The sequence below is a fragment of the Thamnophis sirtalis genome, unplaced genomic scaffold (genome assembly GCF_051295495.1).
Source record: "Thamnophis sirtalis isolate CommonGarterSnake01/CBP01778 unplaced genomic scaffold, rThaSir2_p1.2 scaffold_8, whole genome shotgun sequence".
In the NCBI taxonomy this organism is placed as follows: Eukaryota; Metazoa; Chordata; class Lepidosauria; order Squamata; family Natricidae; genus Thamnophis; species Thamnophis sirtalis.
The window spans coordinates 70,610,294-70,627,895 of NW_028261388.1; the positions used below are offsets into that span (position 1 = coordinate 70,610,294).

The following is a 17,602-nucleotide window of genomic DNA, read 5'->3' on the forward strand; positions in this document are numbered from 1 at the left end:
GTAAGCATGAAAGCAATAGTGGGAGCAACAACTATTAACATTATTTAAGAGGACATATCCCTTGGGTAGTGAGGGACGCTGAAGCAGATCTCAGGGTCAGCACACTTACTAGCTACAGCGCTTTCCCTTTGTTCATGTGCAAGGCAATGGGACGGTCCCTTCCCTCGATCGGCACCAAGCAAGATGAAGGTACAAGCAGATCGTCCAAAACAACTTCTTAAGAAGGGGATGCCTAAACGCGCACCTGTGGCTACCGGCAAGCCACCAATTCTGAACCCAACTGCCTCGAAATGTATTGGACGGAGGACGGTGCTCGAGTCCTGCTTCGGTAACGAAAGCAAGAACTTTTTGCAAACCTCCTAAGAAAAGCCCTTCCGAGTTGGCCAGGTGCGCCTCTGGCAAAACCACGCAAAATCCTAGTCTAGCCGGGGAGGGAGGGAGGGGGGAGCTGACTGCGCTCTTGTCCGGAGAGGGACGGTAAGGCGGCTGACCGAGAGGGGGAGGGAGACCTCGCTTGCAACAAAAGGTCGCCTTCCTTCCCGCGGCGAATGCCACGAAGGTATCAACCCACTGGGCTAGCAACGAACCCTCCGAGCAAACGCTTTCGGGCTTGCCTCCCCCCCCCGCCCCCCACCGGCGAGAGAGCCGGCCCAGGCCATAAAGGAGCGCGAGGCCAGAGGCCCAGAGGTTCTCGCGCGGAGCGTTGCCTTCCAACCCTGCCGGGGATGCCCCGAGTACCCCAGGCCAAGCCGGACCGAGCTTACGTAAAGCGGCGGCGGCACCACCGAGGATCGCCGCCAGCAAGAGCATCCCGGCAAGATCGGGGCCTCCAGCCCGGCCCCTCTACGCGGCCTACAAGGGCGGGAGAAAACCATGGCTAAGCTGGCCCTCGCACCGAGGGGGCTTCCGGGTTGGCCTTCCGCCGAAGGACTCTCACCTTGTGGATTCTCTTCAGCGCCATCGCGGCGGAGCCTGTTGAGAGAGGCAAGCAGGAAGAAGGAAAGGAAGGAGGGGGACTATTTTCCGGCGGCGGAGGGAGCGCAGAAGCTTTTCGGCGGAAGCGGGAAGACAGGTGTGGGTGCCGGCCTGGGAGGGGGGGAGCCCGGTGTTCTCTATTGCCTTCTTTCCCGTCGCCCCCACCTCTTTTGCTCGCCTGCCGCCCTTTTACTGCCTTCCCTCGCCTGCTCGCTTCTCACCGTCGCTCTTCCCCCTTCTCTCCCCCAGCGCGCTCGGGCTCTTTCACTGAGTGACTGCCTCACAGAGCAGGGACTGCTCCTGCCGCATCACTCCCCGCGCGAAGTTCTTTATGACGCGAGAGGTTAATAGGATTCCTCCGCTGGACGGAGTCGAGCGACCAAAAATCACGCATGCGCTTTTGCCTGTTGTTCTGCTTGGGGGTGCGCGGAGAAGCTTCGTGGTTTTTCAACCGATCGGGAAGCGGATTATACGCCGCGCACCCGGGAACAGGTGGCCGGACACGCCACGACCCGCTTCGGCCGCGGACAAATAATTATCCTGTAAAGAGGAAGAGGGAAAGCAGGCGGAAGGATACTCTCTCCTAGGAGGAGCAAAACGAGAACCCGAGGATTTTACCGCGAGATTGTGGAAATAACAGGAACTGTGGCTGGTTGGAGCGAAAGACTCGGGGAGCTGCCTGGAATTTGCTCCTCCTTCGCGATTTGCACGAAATAACCCCTTGGCACCCCTGTTACTTAAGAAAGAAAAGGACGCAGTAGATCTTCCCCAAATATTATTGCTGCTATTGAAATATATGCACAATCAAAACACATATATGTTTTTCTTCGGGTTTGGTTCTGCGCCTTGGGTGTACAGGAAATACACCCCTTGGGTAAAGAACTGTTGGCGATCCAAATGTCGTAGTGCACGTTTTTCTGCACTCCTTTGAAAAACTAAAATGCTGTTTGTATCTCAAAATTATATATTAGATGAATTTATAAACTTTTCAGTCTAATATATATTCCTGTATCTTTTTAGGTAATCAAATTACCAGATGCGGGCCTGCAGGATTTCTTAATTAAATTACTATACCAAAATTTAGAAAAGCTCTAATGCTTGCATCCAGCAATTCTTTGTAAACTGCCAGTTTGAAAAGGAGATTCCAGAAAGTTCCATACAAACAGCAACATATTGCAAACCGAGTTATCCATATGTTTAGACTAGTGGTAGTCAACCTGGTTCCTACCGCCCACTAGTGGGTGTTCCAGCTTTCATGGTGGGCGGTAGGGGTTTGCTGTAACTCTGCTTTATAAATTTTATAAAGTAAAGTTACTTCCCTACTTTATAAATCACCATTACTGTGGAACCGGTGGGCGGTCAGAAAATTTTACTACTAACAGAGATACAAAAGTGGGCGGTAGGTATAAAAAGGTTGACTACCCCTGGTTTAGAGTGTAGAAACTACACAAACGTATTACACCTTGATTACCTCAAATTTCAGAGGCATATACTCTTACAATATCATCAAATTCTCTCTTAATAGCTGGTATGACTTGTCAGGGCCTTGCCAAGAACCATTAACTATTATATGAATTTTTTTTAAATAAAATGTTTATTTTCAAACACGCAAAACATGTAACATAAAAACCTCTTCAACTGCATACAGCGTGTCGATTGGTTACAAGGTCTTTCTGCGTCCTTTCCATAGTCATCACTTGAGCTTTATCAAAATTCACATATTGTCAATCAAATATCTTTGTATACATTATTATTATACTTCATTTGTTTGCTTAACACTATTGTTTCTCCATTTTAAACAAGGTATTCTAAATATGTATCCATTTATATTATAATGATTCATTATATCATCTTCAATATATCCAATGATAAAGAATTTTGTATATCTTATTCTAAATCATTCTATTATTTTAGCTTTGATAACATTCTCTGATAATTTTCAATTCCATGTTTTTTCCATTATTAGTATCATCAATTCAATATACATGTATACAAATTGTTATAATTCTTAAACATCCATTAAGCATAGCTATTATTACATCCTTTTTATATGAAACATGTTAAATTTGAAGTAAATTTATATTGTGGCATTTCATTACATCATCCTGAAATCATCCAATGATATTACATCTTTATATTCTATTCTATATAGAATTATTTATCTTTTATAAGAAGGTTTTTCAACATCATCTCCATCATCCTCACAGTTTGTATAAAATTTCATGTTATCAATCTAGTATATGTAAATGCTTTATTATTATTAATCATTTATTTGGCTATAGCTATTATTACTTTGTCTTATACATGGTACTCAAAATTTAAATAATTTAAATTTTATTGTGGCATTTCATTTCATCATCCTATATCCTTCCAGAAATAGTGCAGTCCAATCTCTTGCCATTGGTAGAATTTGTATTCTAAGAGTTTTTTTGATAAGTCTTACGTGAACTTCTCTTGACAATGTTATTCATTTGCATATCTTATAAAGATTCAAAACCCTCTATCTGTTCCTTTCATCAGCCTGACTTGTTATCGCTGGTGCTTCTGCAGAAAGTACTATCATTGTTTCTGCCAAATTTTCTCCCCTTTCTTCATCTATATTTTGACATCTGAGATAGAGTTCCAGTTCATCGATCTCTCCTTTCTGTATTTCGCACTTATCATTTCCCTCCACTCTTGATTTGTTGTCAGTGTCAACAATTTTCTTATCACTTTCATGTCTCTCTGGTTTTTTGAACTCTGTCCTCAAATTTCATTGTTGTATAAATATTCTCAACTCTTCCCTCCGTACTTTCTGTATTTTGATCTATAATTTCAAGTCTTTTTTCAATTCTCTCTGATTATTAAGACTTTGAATTTCTAGCATAATTCTTTGCAATGTTAGTCCCTTTTCTTCTTCATATTGGGCCATTTTCCAGGTTATAGACACTGCCACTAAAACATCCAAGGCTTTTGCTAGGTTTCAACAAATTCAGTAAAGTTTTTCAGGTCAAAGCTTTCTCTTTCCTTCAAAGAAACACCTGTACAGCCACTGACCCTTTCAAGTAAACAAAGCCAATACCTTTGTATTATCAGATGTTGCCAAGCCTCTAGCATCTAGATGGCAGTGTTATATTCTTTCCCTCTGTTTTTGCCTCTCTTTCTAAACTCCAAACTCTGGAACAGAAGAAAAAAAATGTTTAAAGATTATGATCCTGCCGAGCCTTGTGAGTAAAGAAACTTTTAATCCACAAATACAAAAAATGGAAGAAGTATAAAGGAAGAAGGGGGAAAAAAGAGCAGTCCAGTTTAAATGAAGAGGCATTTGTAAAAAGTCCATCCATAGAAAACAAACAAAATTAAAGTGAAAAAGATAACACGATAGTTTTAAACCAGTGTTAATTCGCCGCTTACTTCCTTCTGTCTTCAATTTTATTTTAACTGTCTTGGGTTTCTCTTCCCTAATAATAAGGATTTTTCTCACCATTTCGACACACTGTCTCTCCTGTTCTGATTCTGTTTCAGGGGACTGTCCCAACCTTCTGCAGCCATTTTGACTGCTTCTCTTGTAGCCGGCAAAAAGAGCTTTCTCCTGCATTGATCAGGGACTTTGCGATGTCCCTGAGATCAGCAGGACATGCCCTTCTCTATCACCATTCCTTCAGAACGGTTTAGATCCAAAAAGGACCGTCCAGCAACAGAGATATCAACAACAATCCTGGAGCCCCAAGATTGCATGTCGTGTCGTTACGACGTCAATACCCGCCTATTATATGTATTTTTTATTTTTATTTGCTTTATTTTACTTTTAACCCTATTTTATCTCAATCTTGTTTTATCAATAGATGAGAATATTTGTAGCTCAGGATTGAACTGGTGCTGTCTGGGTTTTGTTGTTTTCTTGCAGACATTTCATTATCAAACTAGGTAACATAATCAGCACTGATTATGCATTAACTGTGTCTGATCTTACAAGACTGGCAGAAATTAGAAGTAAGCAACCTGGCAAATAGCCAATCGTTATACCCTAGAGGACTCTGCAGGTGATAGCCAGCACCTTAAATTGTCCCTGGAAACCTACTGGTCAACAGAAAAAATTAACAGAGGAAAGGTGTTGTGGCATACCCTTCAATTATGGATCTGCCAACTTGTGAATCAATTCTATTTCCAAATGATCTTCAAGGGCAGCCCCATGTACAACACATTGCTGTACAGGTAATCCGCAATTCACAACAATTTGTGTTGTTTGTGATCGCATTACAACTTCCATAATTTCCATAAATTGGTAAAATCAGGTTAGTCAAATGGATGACCTGATTTACAACCATCATGACTTATGACTGTAATGGGCAGGCTTCATTACAGTTGTAAGTTGAGGTCTACCTATATAAGGGTTGGCGAGAGGATTTTGAAAAAATAACCAAGATATAAAAGTGATACATGCAATCATATATGTATGAGTTCTATGTCTATTTAATACTAAATATTCTCTATATTTTATTTTACTACTATTATTGGATTACAGAGTTGTAAAAAGGAAATTTATTATACTATGCTATATACTATTTATACTTCTATTCCATATTATACTATTTCTATTATTAGTATACTATTGCTATACCACTACTACTGTTACTTTTATTACTAGTATACAACAGTGTTTTACTATTACAGACCCTGTTCTGTCTTTCAATTTTCTTTCTCTATCTGATTTCTTCCTTTTGTTTATTAATTGGCAGCATAATAAAGCTCTGGCACTTTCCTAATGTTCTATGTAGCTTTGCTATGCTATGTCCCTTCTTTTTCCTCTGGACCGTTCAGTCTCTGTGAAGAAAAAACTCCTTTTATTTGACTGCTTTTTCTATTTGTTGCTGCTGTAAAGCTTCAGAATGCACACCACCCTTCTCATCCTCGCCTGTTTCAAGGTTTCACCTCTTATAAACAGCTTTGCTGTGCTAACACCAGAAGGTTTGAATAGGAGGAGGGGGATACAGCACAGATGCCTGCAATTGTTCACCAATACCATGCTCTTCCACAGGGAGATTCTAAACTTACGTATGTAGGAAAAGCTGGATGCATGGGTACAAGATTGGAAGTACCTGGTTCAACTATAGTAGTTTTGAGAAGGATCTGCACATCCCTATAAATCACAGATTAAGCATAACCTAATGTCAGGTAGTCCAGGGAAGAAACCAAAACCCTAAATACCAATGCTGTGTTTATTATAAGCTTATAGTAACAGAATCTTGCAAGTCTGCAAGCGCTTCCCTTCCTCCCCTGTCTTTACTTTCCAGACAACTAAGTAGGATCCCTTCTCAGATCCTTATTCTATCCCCATTCCTCTTAAGGACTCGGATTTTGTTTACTAGACCATTGGATAGACTGCATCTCTCTCTTCTTCTGCCTCCTAAGGTTACTCTCGCAGCCCGTTTCCACCCACTAATTTGCTGCAGCTGCCAAAAGAGCCAATGGGTTGTGTTGTGGCCCAGCAGGTGCTGTTGGAGCTGCCACCAGACTCTGACAGTGAGGGGCCCCCTGAGTCGGCTCTGGAGGAGGTGGAGGACCCTGGACAGGGTTCCGACTCTGAGCAGGGCGCAGAGAGGCTAGTTGGCCACCAGGTGGTGCCTGAGCCTTGGACCAGTGGGGAGGCGACAACGGAGAGTGATCCAGAAACCAGCATTGAGTTGTTCCTGGATGCACGCCATCGAAGAGCTACTCTGTGTCAAGAATAATTATGCAATTACAGGAGGTAATTGTGCTCAGCTGGTGGCCATTAGGCTCCTCTCTAGACTATAAAAAAGACTGCTTGTGACATGCCCCTCTTGCAGAAGTCAACGCATTGACTAAAGAGAACGTAACTAACTTGGCAGGCTGGATTGCTGCCAAGGTTTGTCTGAATTGCTGCCAAGGTTTGTCGGACTTGGTGCCAATGTCCTTATCTATTTGTTTGCTTGGCTTTCAACCACCGAGATTCTGGTCTTGTTATTAAAGGATATTCTAATTAAGCTTGTCTCGGCTTTCGTTACTGGACAGAGGAGGGCGTCAGAACAGGGTTGTATCAATAAAAAGCAATGGAACATCCTGCCTCCTTGGACTTGGTGCTCCATCACTGCAGGTCTTTCAACAGAGCCACCTTCCTTGGATGGTGTAAGGAGTCTTTCTTTGGCCGGACTATTGGATTAGACCACTTGTAAAGTCTTTTCTAACCCCATAAACTCTGGAACAATTTGATGTGTGGTGTGCATCAAATTTCATAATGAAGTTCAGTGGGATATTGTGCTAATAAATCATGTGCATGGATTGCTTCTTCCAGATATATATTAAATATAACTTATATTAAGGATAATTATTGAACTTAGGTGAAAGGGCCTAAAATGACAATGAGTTGTATTTTTCTTCAGAGCACTACAGTGATGATCATAATGCATGTCACACAAGTCCCCAATCCAAAAGATTTTATCTTCATGAGATTTTCTATACCCCTCCGTTATACTTACCAATGGCAGGCCAATATGATGCTGTTGCTGGTTTGCATAATTGCTGTTGCAGCTGTTTATATAGTTCTCCACAAGCTCTGTTTCGATTGGTTTTCTCTCTCTTTGTTATACTGTAGTTTAGAGCAACGTTTCCAATTCTAGTCAAAGACCTTGGTGACGAGAAGATGGAGATTCTTGCATTACTGGAAGATGACACAAATTTGAGAAAGGCAGTTCTAGTTTTCAAGAACAGGAAAGAAAAATCTGTTGTGCTTTATAAAATGACAGAAGTGCTACTTTAGAAATGTTTGTAATTCTTACATCTATAGTAGTTTTTGAAACAACCCAATCTGCAATCTCTGGGCACTTTAAAACAGTTGGAAAAAAACACAATAGGAAAAAAACATATTAAATTAGTACTTTCCTCACTCCCAGATAGTCACCACTATCAGTGAGCATAAGTTAAAATGCCTACTATCCTATAATTATATACAAAAAATAATTCAAACAGGAATTAAGAAATAATACGATGTGAATAATTGCAAATTCTTCTAGTTATGCTTTCAATGTCACACTATTTTCCTTCAAAATAAATGCAGCTTTATTTCCTGATCTCTCAATAAATATTTAGAGCTTTTCACATACAGAACCCACTTGTTAACATAAGCTTTATCATGAACACATAGCAATTCCCCTCTTTGTTTATCTGGTATCCAGATAATTCTGAAATCTTTTCTATAAGTAAATGTTTAAGAATTTTCTGTCAGCTAAACAAAGAGGACATGACAGAATAGTTTTATTAAAATGCAATACAAAGACCATTTAAAACTATGTACATAGACAAACATACTGATGTGTCTTTAAGTAAAGGTAAAAGTTCCCCTCACACATAAGTGCTAGTTGTTCCCGACTCTAGGGGGCGGTGCTCATATTTTTTCAAAGCCGAAGAGCCAGCACTGTCCAAAGATGTCTCTGTGGTCATGTGGCCGGCATGACTAAATGCAGAAGGTGTACAGAACGCTGTTACCTTCCCACCAAAGGCGGTTCCTATTTTTCTACTTGCATTTTTTACATGTTTTCAAACTGCTAGGTTGGCAGAAGCAGGGACAAGTAATGAGAGCTCATTCCGTTACGCGGTACTAGGGATTCGAATTGCTGAGCAGCTAACCTTTATGATCAACAAGCTTAGCATCTTAGCCACTAAGCCGTGTTCCTCTGATGTGTCTTTTGTCAACTTGTAAAATATTTCCATGACTGTTATCAAGTTGATATAAAAAGAGAGAAAAGGGAGGAGAATGCCATGCATACATTTGGCCAGAGTCAGGTCTCATAATTCTACAGCTAGCGTGTGAAATGCGCAAGTTCATAGCCTGCCGCAGCATCTTGTTGGTAGATGTGATTTATGACACAGACAGAAGAGAGGGGACACAGAGGTAAAGTTCAGACGCCATAAAGCGGGAATCAATTTTGGCTCCACAAAAGAACATGCCAAAATGTTGATCCTAATAAATGAATGGATTTCTTTTGAACTTTGTCTTGAGACTCGTAAATTAATTAGGTCATCTTTTGGAAACTTCACATCTTTAGTAATATCTAAATGCATATTACCAAATGTGTGTGTGGATGAGAAAAGGTGGGAGGGAGGGGGAGAGGGAGAGAGAGAGATGAATCCCAGCAGTGTAATGGGAAGGCTATAGTTTGACAGTCTATGCCATCAGGCAGTGGTGGGTTGCAGGTGGTACGCCCCGGTACGGGTGTACCGGAGCCTGCTCGAAGCACTGCGTACCGTTACGGTACAGTGCTCTGGAGGGCCCACCTGCCCGCCTGAGCTCCTTACTTGTCCTTTAAGCCTTTGGCGCTTCTGCACACATGTATAGTGCGTACAGCGCCTGCACAATGCTCTGCTGAGCAGCTGGAGCGTCGCGGAGGCTGTGGAGGCATCGCAGGCAGGTATAACTCAAGCGCATGCCACGCACGTCCATGTGGATGATGCCAGGCCCGTTCCAACCGGTCTGGAACTCAACACTGCCATCAGGTAATGGAATGTAGCATATATACCAAGAACACCATCCTCCACTTCATTATCTTTGTCCATTTTGATTATTTCAAAGCTTAACAGAGGAGCTTAACCCTCACCTAAACTCATATAGAACCCAGGTAAGAGTTTGCATGAAGAGAAAAAGGCAGTCAAGAATAAACAACATTGTTCAGATCAAACCATTTGACTCCAATGAGTATTCTCAACACAGCTTTCAGGCTCCAAAAGGAATGCCCAAAACAGAAGTAAAGGAATGGCAATTAGTCTATAACTAATGGCAATTATTTATATGTTGCCTGATGATTAGACTTATCTAATGACCTGGTCCATTGATATTTGCAGATGATTTCCCACCATGGTCATCAGCTGTGAACCAGAAACAGATGTTCTGGACTTGTCCCAGATTTGCTTTTAATTTCTGGCTTTTAGTGCAAATGTGATAAACATTCCAGCTTGGTCCTATTTTATTAAATTTACTACATCCTCTGAACTGATCCTCTTTTCTGAGGGTGAGAAAAGTATTTGGGGAAGTTTCTTCTGTTTCTTAGTGCAATCTGCAGTTTGAATTATTCAATGATATTTCATTTCTGACCTTGATTGCATTAGTTTGAATAGTTAACTCACGAGGAGTCAAAATCAAACCCTCGGTTTCTTTTTCTTTCTTTTTTAATGTTCCAGTTATAAATCATTGCATGATTTTTCTTTATCCATTTTACCCGCAATCGTTTGTAGAATTTATTTATTTGTTTGTTTGTTTGTTTGTTTATTTATTGCATCAGGTTATTGTTGATCCTTAGCAACACAGACAGGTTTTTGCAATGATGATCTGTCCTTAACCTGGTCTTTCAGCATAACACTTATTACCATTGTAATTGAATCCACCCACAGTTGCTTTGGATAGCAAGATGGGTGGCTTATTTATTCGTTTATTTATTTATTTATAAAATTTATTGGCTGCCCATCTTGTCATAGGGTAACTATGCGTGGCTTACAGTTACATATAAATTAAAACATAAAAAGTTAAAATCATACAGTAAAACCAGAGACACATGGGGAGGGAGGGGGCAGAGTGGAGTGGAGGTGGGATCTGTTATTACTCAATCAACCACTTCCAATGCACTGTTCCCCCACTGGGGCCTCAAGCTGACTGGCAAAGCCATGTCTTTATGCCTTTAAAAAAGGAGGGTTGGGGCCAATCTTCTATAAATTTAATAAATAATAAAATTTAAAAATCTAGCACTTTTCTGCTGGCCTTCCTGTTCTTCTCCTTCCTTCCACTTTTCTTAGCATTACAGCCTTTTCTAGAGGGCTAAGTCTTTTTATAATGTGTCTGAAGTAGGATAATTTGAGTCTGGCTATTTGGGTTTGAAAGATAATTCTGGGTTGATTTGTTTGATGATCCACTGGTTCAGAGGTGGATTCCTACCAGTTCGCACCAGTTCGGTAGAACCGGTTCGTCAAATCCACTGAATTGGTTAGAAGAGGTTCCACCGGTGGACCCAGAAAGCAGGCCACACCTACAGAAGAGGTTCCAAAATTTTTTGAAACCCAACACACACACACACACACACACACACACACACACAGAAAGAGAGAGAGAGAAAGAGAGACAGAGACAGAGACAGAGAGACAGACCCACACAGAGAGAGAAAGAGAAAGAAAGGAAGAAAGGAAGAAAGAAAAAAAGAAAAAAAGAAAAAGAAAAAAAGAAAAAAGAAAAAGAAAAAAAGAAAAAAGTGAGAGATGAAAGAAAAAAGGAAAAAGGGACAGAGAGACAAAAGGAAGAGAGAGAGAGAGAGAGAAAGAAAGAAAGAAAGAAAGAAAGAAAGAAAGAAAGAAAGAAAACACATGGCTGGCAAGCCACTCCCACCAGGTCACATGGCTGGCAAGCCACTCCCACAAAGGAGGCCACACCCACAGAGTAGGTTCAAAAAAAATTTGAAACCCACCACTACACTGGTTGTTTTCTAGGCTGACTACAGTATTTTCAGGCAACTTCTCCAAAGAGCAAAAGCATAAGATTACCTTTATTGTCACTTTTTCTGTGAACACACGCATACATTAAAAAATGTGAGATAGTTTTCTTATCCTATGTCTTCAGAGCCCATCTTCTGCTTCCATAAAGTGTCACAAGAATATCACTTTGCACAATTCTGATTTTTGTAGATATAGTCATCGGATCACTTTTTCAAGACTTTTCCAAGTGCTAGTCTGCAACATATTTCTTGACTTCTTATTCCTTTACTGTTGATGGTTGATCTTAAAAGTAAACGCTATCTACCACTTTACTTCATCATCAATCCTAAAATTGGTTATATGGTAGTCCACAGTTTACAATGGCAGTTAGGATTGGAATTGCCATCATTAAGCAATGTGACTATAAAACATGACATCACAGGACCATGCTGCTTAGAAGTAACAATTCTGGCAATCCCATCATTAAGGACTGTGGGGGTTATTAAGCAAAGACTTCACATGACTGCTTATTCCGACTTTCTGCTAACTTTCTCTTTGCTTATGGGAAGTCAACAAGGAATGTCAGAAAAAAATGATCATGTGACCACAGGACATTGAGATGGCAGGAATTCTGAGGCCTGGTTATATACCGTATACATTCTCTTTCAGCGTAACTTTGAATTGTTGCTAAATGAATAATTGTAAGCTGAGAACTTACAACCTAGGACCTACTGTTTGATTGATTTATATAAATGATTTATGTGATCAACTTAAAAGCACTTGTGTCCTCTTTGTTGATGATGTAAAATTGTTTAACACTACTGAAAATTCACTTGTTTTGCAAAATGACATCGACCAAGTTTTTGAATGGTCATCCATTTGGCATCTTCAAATTTTCATTAAGAAATGTTTAGTTTTATATATTGGAAACCAGAATGTAGAAACCAGAAGTTAGATGGTGTTGATCATCATTTTATTAAGGACCTGAGTGTGCTCATCTCTAACAATTTATGTTCTAAAATTGATTGTAACAGCATTGCTAAAAAGTTGTGAATTGGATTCTATAAAGTTTTTTTTTCCTGGAAATACTGTATTGCTCATTAGAGTTTACAAAAGATATGTTAGGCCAATCCTACAATGTTGTTCAATTGTTTGGAATCCTCACCACATATCAGACATTAATACTATTGAGAGAGTTCAGAAGTACTTTACAAGAAAAATCTTGCACTCTTCTATCCGTATTAGATTAGAATACCTTATGCTACTAGGCTTGAAATTCTTGGATAGTTTAGAATTGCGACACTTGTGGTCAGATTTAGGAATTGCGTACAAAATTGTACATAACGACTTACCTGTAAATGATTTTTTTAAAGTCTTAACTGTAATGTAAACTGTACAAGCAACCATTTTAAAACTTAATGTAAACTGCTTTAAATTTAATTGTAAGAAATTAGATTTTTATATCAAAGTTGTTGAAGTCTGGAGTATCATAACCAATTCAGTTATCTTAGCTACTAATTTTCACAGTTTTAATTCCAACTTCTGTGGATCTCATCCCACACTTAAGAAGTTCCTATGGAGGCAGGCATAAGTGCACTAATGTGCCTTTCATCCATGTCATTTTGTTCATTTGAATTTGTAATTTTTGTTTGGTGAATAAACAAATAAACAAAAACCAAATACATAAATAAAATACATAAACTAACTTATATCTAAAGTCTTGTCATAAATTTAGTATGCTTAGCTTCGAGCTATACAGAGAAACATCAATTTATAGGACCTTAATACAATGGAGTTTTCATACAGTAGAACAAATTTCCAGAATGATTCACATCGTTTGTGTAACAATATCATTTGCATTAAGTTGAATCATTTATGCATAATGATTCACAATAACATAAATCATGCAAATGACATACATTGTTGCAATGATGCATTTTTATACTTAATGTACATCCTGAATAATGGAGCCTTCTCTTCAATTACCGTATTTTTCCGAGTATAAGATGCACCTTTTTGCCTCAAAAAAGAGGCTGAAAATCTGGGTGCATCTTATACACTGAATACAGCATTTTTTGCCTCCCGAAACCTGCCCCCTTCACCAAAATGGCCATGCATAGCCTTATGGAGGCTTTTAGAGAGCTCCTGGAGGCTGGAGAGGGCAGAAATGCCTGTTTTTTGCCCCCCAGACCCCAGTAGCATATGCTTCCTAAAGGCTATGCATGCAATTTTTTTGACAAAAAATGGACCCGCTTTTGCGAAAAAATGGGCCATTTTGGGGAGGTTTGCAGAGTGCAAAAACTTTTTCCCCCCTTTCGGAAAGCTCTTTAGAGTGGTTGATGAGAATTACATTGATCAAGTGCTGTGTGAGCAGAAACAAAGTCTTAGGTGCTGCAGATTGTCAGCAATTTCCTTCTCCAGCACATGGATAAATACACCTGGAAACATCTACCTACCTACTCTCTCTTTCCCTACCTACCTACTGTATCTATCTCTCTATCTCTCTATCTCTCTATCTCTCTATCTCTCTATCTCTCTATCTCTCTATCTCTCTATCTCTCTATCTCTCTATCTCTCTATCTCTCTATCTCTCTATCTCTCTATCTCTCTATCTCTCTATCTCTCTATCTCTCTATCTCTCTCTATCTATCTACCTACCTACCTACCTACTTTCTCTCTCCCTATCAACCTACTGTATTTCTCTCTCTCACCCTCTATCTGCCTATGTACCTACTTACCTACTCTCTCTCTCTTCCTACCTATCTACTGTATTTCTCTCTCCCCCCTGTATTTCTCTCTATCTCTCTCTATTTCTCTCTCTCTCTATCCCTCTACCTACCTACCTACTCTCTCTCTCTCTCTCCCTACCTACTTACTGTATTTCTCTCTCTCTCTCTCTCTCTCTCTCTCTCTCTCTCTCTCTATCCCTCTATCTACCTACCTTTTTTAAAAATTTGCCTCTTCAAAACTTTGGTGCGTCTTATACTCCGGTGCGTCTTATACTCCGAAAAATATGGTAGCTTGATAAAAAAAGTTTAACAATATATGCAACAATTTGCAACGTAGTTTGTTTTCCATAAGTATATGCTCTAATTAATACACAAAGAGAAATGGTTTTATAAGTCCATTACACTACCTTTACCATGAGGTGGCAGAATTGTACAGTAAGTAATTGGAAATGCCTAAATTTAACTGTGCCAGGCAACAAACCCTCATCTAAACCCAGAGGCCTGAAAAGGGGGGCTTGTGAATTCCCTGTAAACAGAGAAATAATAGTTTTCCTCCCATTACATTTAGAATTAAGGAAGGTTTCACTTACTTACTTACTTCATTAACTTTTAAAGTAAGAATTCTGAAAGTAAACATCAATGAGAGTATTGGCATGAAAAGAAAATCTGTTTTTATAGCTTTTAGTATAAAACTAACAAACTCAGTTTATCATAAAAAATAATATTTTTGTTAATCAAGCTAATCAAAGAAACATGAACACTACTTTCTTTGTATATGACTGTCTCAATGAAAGCAAGACTCTGAGAAATCCATTTTGTTTAGAACTCTTCTTATCAGGGTAATGGGAACCCTGATTTGATTGGACACAACTACAGGAATATTGGATGATGGTTGGAAGACCTGAGGGCCGGGTTGAGGCAGATTATGGCCAAAGTCAATTTATGTGTTGAATTGACGGCACATAATTAATTCAATGATTGAATTGCACCTGTACTTCCCTTTACTCTGATCATTCTGAGAAGTGATTTCATTCTAATCATATTCATAACAATTAAATAAGATATGTTGGTTTGACTGGCTGAAACTCACAATTAAATCCCTTGGTCAAGTGAATATTAAAACATGACACTCATCGGTCCAAGTCTAATATTTTAATTATCAAGAAACTGAAATTATCCCCTTCCTGGAACATTTGCATTAAGGAGTGAAAAGCTTTCTTTTATTGAAGTGCAATTATTTCAATAAACCTCAATAGTTGTATATTGAAATTTTACAACATTCATATTTTAAAGTGCTTCACACACTCTCTCCTTGAAAGATTGCAAGTTGACAATGATGTCCAGGCATTCATTTACCCTTGAATATTTTCCCAGATGTACAATGTGCTCCTCCAAAATCACTATCAATCAGTCTGAACATTATATAACAACTTCTTCTTCTTCTTCTTGTGCGATATCCATCATTGGATGCTGGCGATCATGTTGGCAATCCTATTTTTGTCAACAGCCGCATGAAAAAGTGCTGCTAGGTTTTGTCCAAACCTGTCCCTTAAGTTTTGAAGCCATGATGTTCTTCTTCTGCCTGGACCTTGTTTGCCTTCAGTCTTCCCCTGGAGGATTAAGTAAAGGATGCTGTATTTTTTTGGTTGTCGCATCACATGTCCAAACTTCGGTTTTTAATGGCTTTATTTCCCTTTGCTTTCCCAGACGGCTTATCACCTCATTTCTGATTTAACGTATAACTCAGCTTATACCTAATAGCCATCTGTAAATCCACATTTCAAATGCTTCTAGTTTCTTCAAGTAGTTTTCTGTCAGACATCAACTTTCTACTCCGTAGAGCAGGATACAAAAGATGTAACATTTGACAAGCCTGATTTTCCTGTTTAGGCTTATGTCATGACTGCAGAAGACCGTTTTCATTTTGAAGAATGCTGTTCGAGGTTTCTCTATCTTTGTCTTTACTTCACTGATCATGTCCCAGCTTTCATGTAAATTAAAACTGAGGTATGTGATCCTTTCAACTTTTTCCAGTGGAATTCCTTCCGAATTTATCACTGGTAAATTAATGGGCTATTTGCTGATGACCATGATCTTGGTTTTTGAGGTGTTAAGCTTCAAGCCATAGTTTTCATATGTTTTTAAGATTATATAACTATGGTAATAAATTTAGCTTCCAGACCAACCATTGTTATAACTCTCTGCCTCTGCAAAAGTATGAAAAGGTAAATTGTTATGATCACTGCATTCTTTGTATTCTCCATATAAATTAAACTTTTCTGGCCTTTGAATGCTCCTTTTTTTGCTTTTAAGATTAATAATCATAAATAATCTGTGTTTTCCACATTAATATAATAATTATAATGCTAAGCATGATAATTTTATGTGCCAGAGATTTTAGAGCAGAAGGATGATATTCTAATTTTTCAAGAACTTTCTAGGTGACATCTTCTAGCATATTAGCTACTACATTTCATTCTTTTATCTTCAAACCTATTAAGCATTTTCTTTATTTCTTCATCAAGCCCATTGATGAACTGAATACTGAACTTCCCTACTCAGTATTATTTTTCACTTTTAAAAGGGAAAGTTTATTAACTCTGAGTTAAATAACATATACATTAGAATATATGCATATTTTGCTAAAATCAAATAACGTTGAAAGCAGTTCAACTTTTCTTTCTTCTTTCTTTCTTTCTTTCTTTCTTTCTTTCTTTCTTTCTTTCTTTCTTTCTTTCTTTCATTTTCCTGCAAGTCCACTTTTTTCAATTCAGCCAAGTGTTGATCCAAGTTCTGACTGGCTTGTTTCTCAAGCCTGATGTCATAGACTGAGTGGCCCATAAAAGTGGCTCGGCCTGCTTTTATGCCTAAAGAGGGACTAGAACTTACAGTCTCTTTGTTGCTAGACAGGTGCCTTAACCACTAAACAAATATGGTTCTCTTCACCATTTACACAAATCTACCCTGAATTACTTTTCCAGCAGTTTATAAATCAATCATTTTGTGAACTATTCCAGAATCTTTCCAGTACTGATATTAGACTGATGTGTATAATTCCACAAACCATCTAACAACAACTCTTTATTACAGCTAAAGGGAAGAGATAAAAGCTATAATGAAAACATGTAAAAAAATAATAATACAGGGAATTCTTCATAGTTGAAATAAGAGCATGTTGCAACTGTGGGAGATTTTTCATCAATTGACACCTAATTTTCATTGCTGCCACATAGTATTTTGCTACATCTGAGTTATAAATGGGTTACAATCTGAGAAAAGGATGAGCATATACTGTAACTATTGTCAGATTGCTCAGCGTGCAAGAGGTAGGTCATCTTTCACTTCCTGTTTATTATTACTCTGAAGTAATTAAAATCTACTGGGGAGCAAGTAGTTAATTCACAGTATGTGTTTAACTACTTTAAGATTTAATTTCCCCAAATGTCACA

General features: G+C 38.9%; 1 protein-coding gene across 2 annotated transcripts in view; it reads right to left on the reverse strand.

The window, feature by feature from the left end:
- The window catches only part of UBE2D2 (ubiquitin conjugating enzyme E2 D2), a 28,274-nt gene extending 26,994 nt beyond the window's left edge, over window positions 1-1,280 (reverse strand). The window contains exon 1 of one of the 2 annotated variants that reach the window (XM_087721872.1): window positions 1,197-1,280. Coding sequence is in view for 1 of the 2 variants with exons in the window: in XM_087721871.1 (XP_087577997.1) it covers window positions 938-961 (24 nt within the window). In the remaining variant the exon portion in view is untranslated. Of the gene's footprint in view, window positions 1-937; window positions 1,160-1,196 lie in introns of those variants that run through there. The other variant, XM_087721871.1, reaches the window with a different exon arrangement.
- Window positions 1,281-17,602: the final 16,322 nt, after the last annotated feature.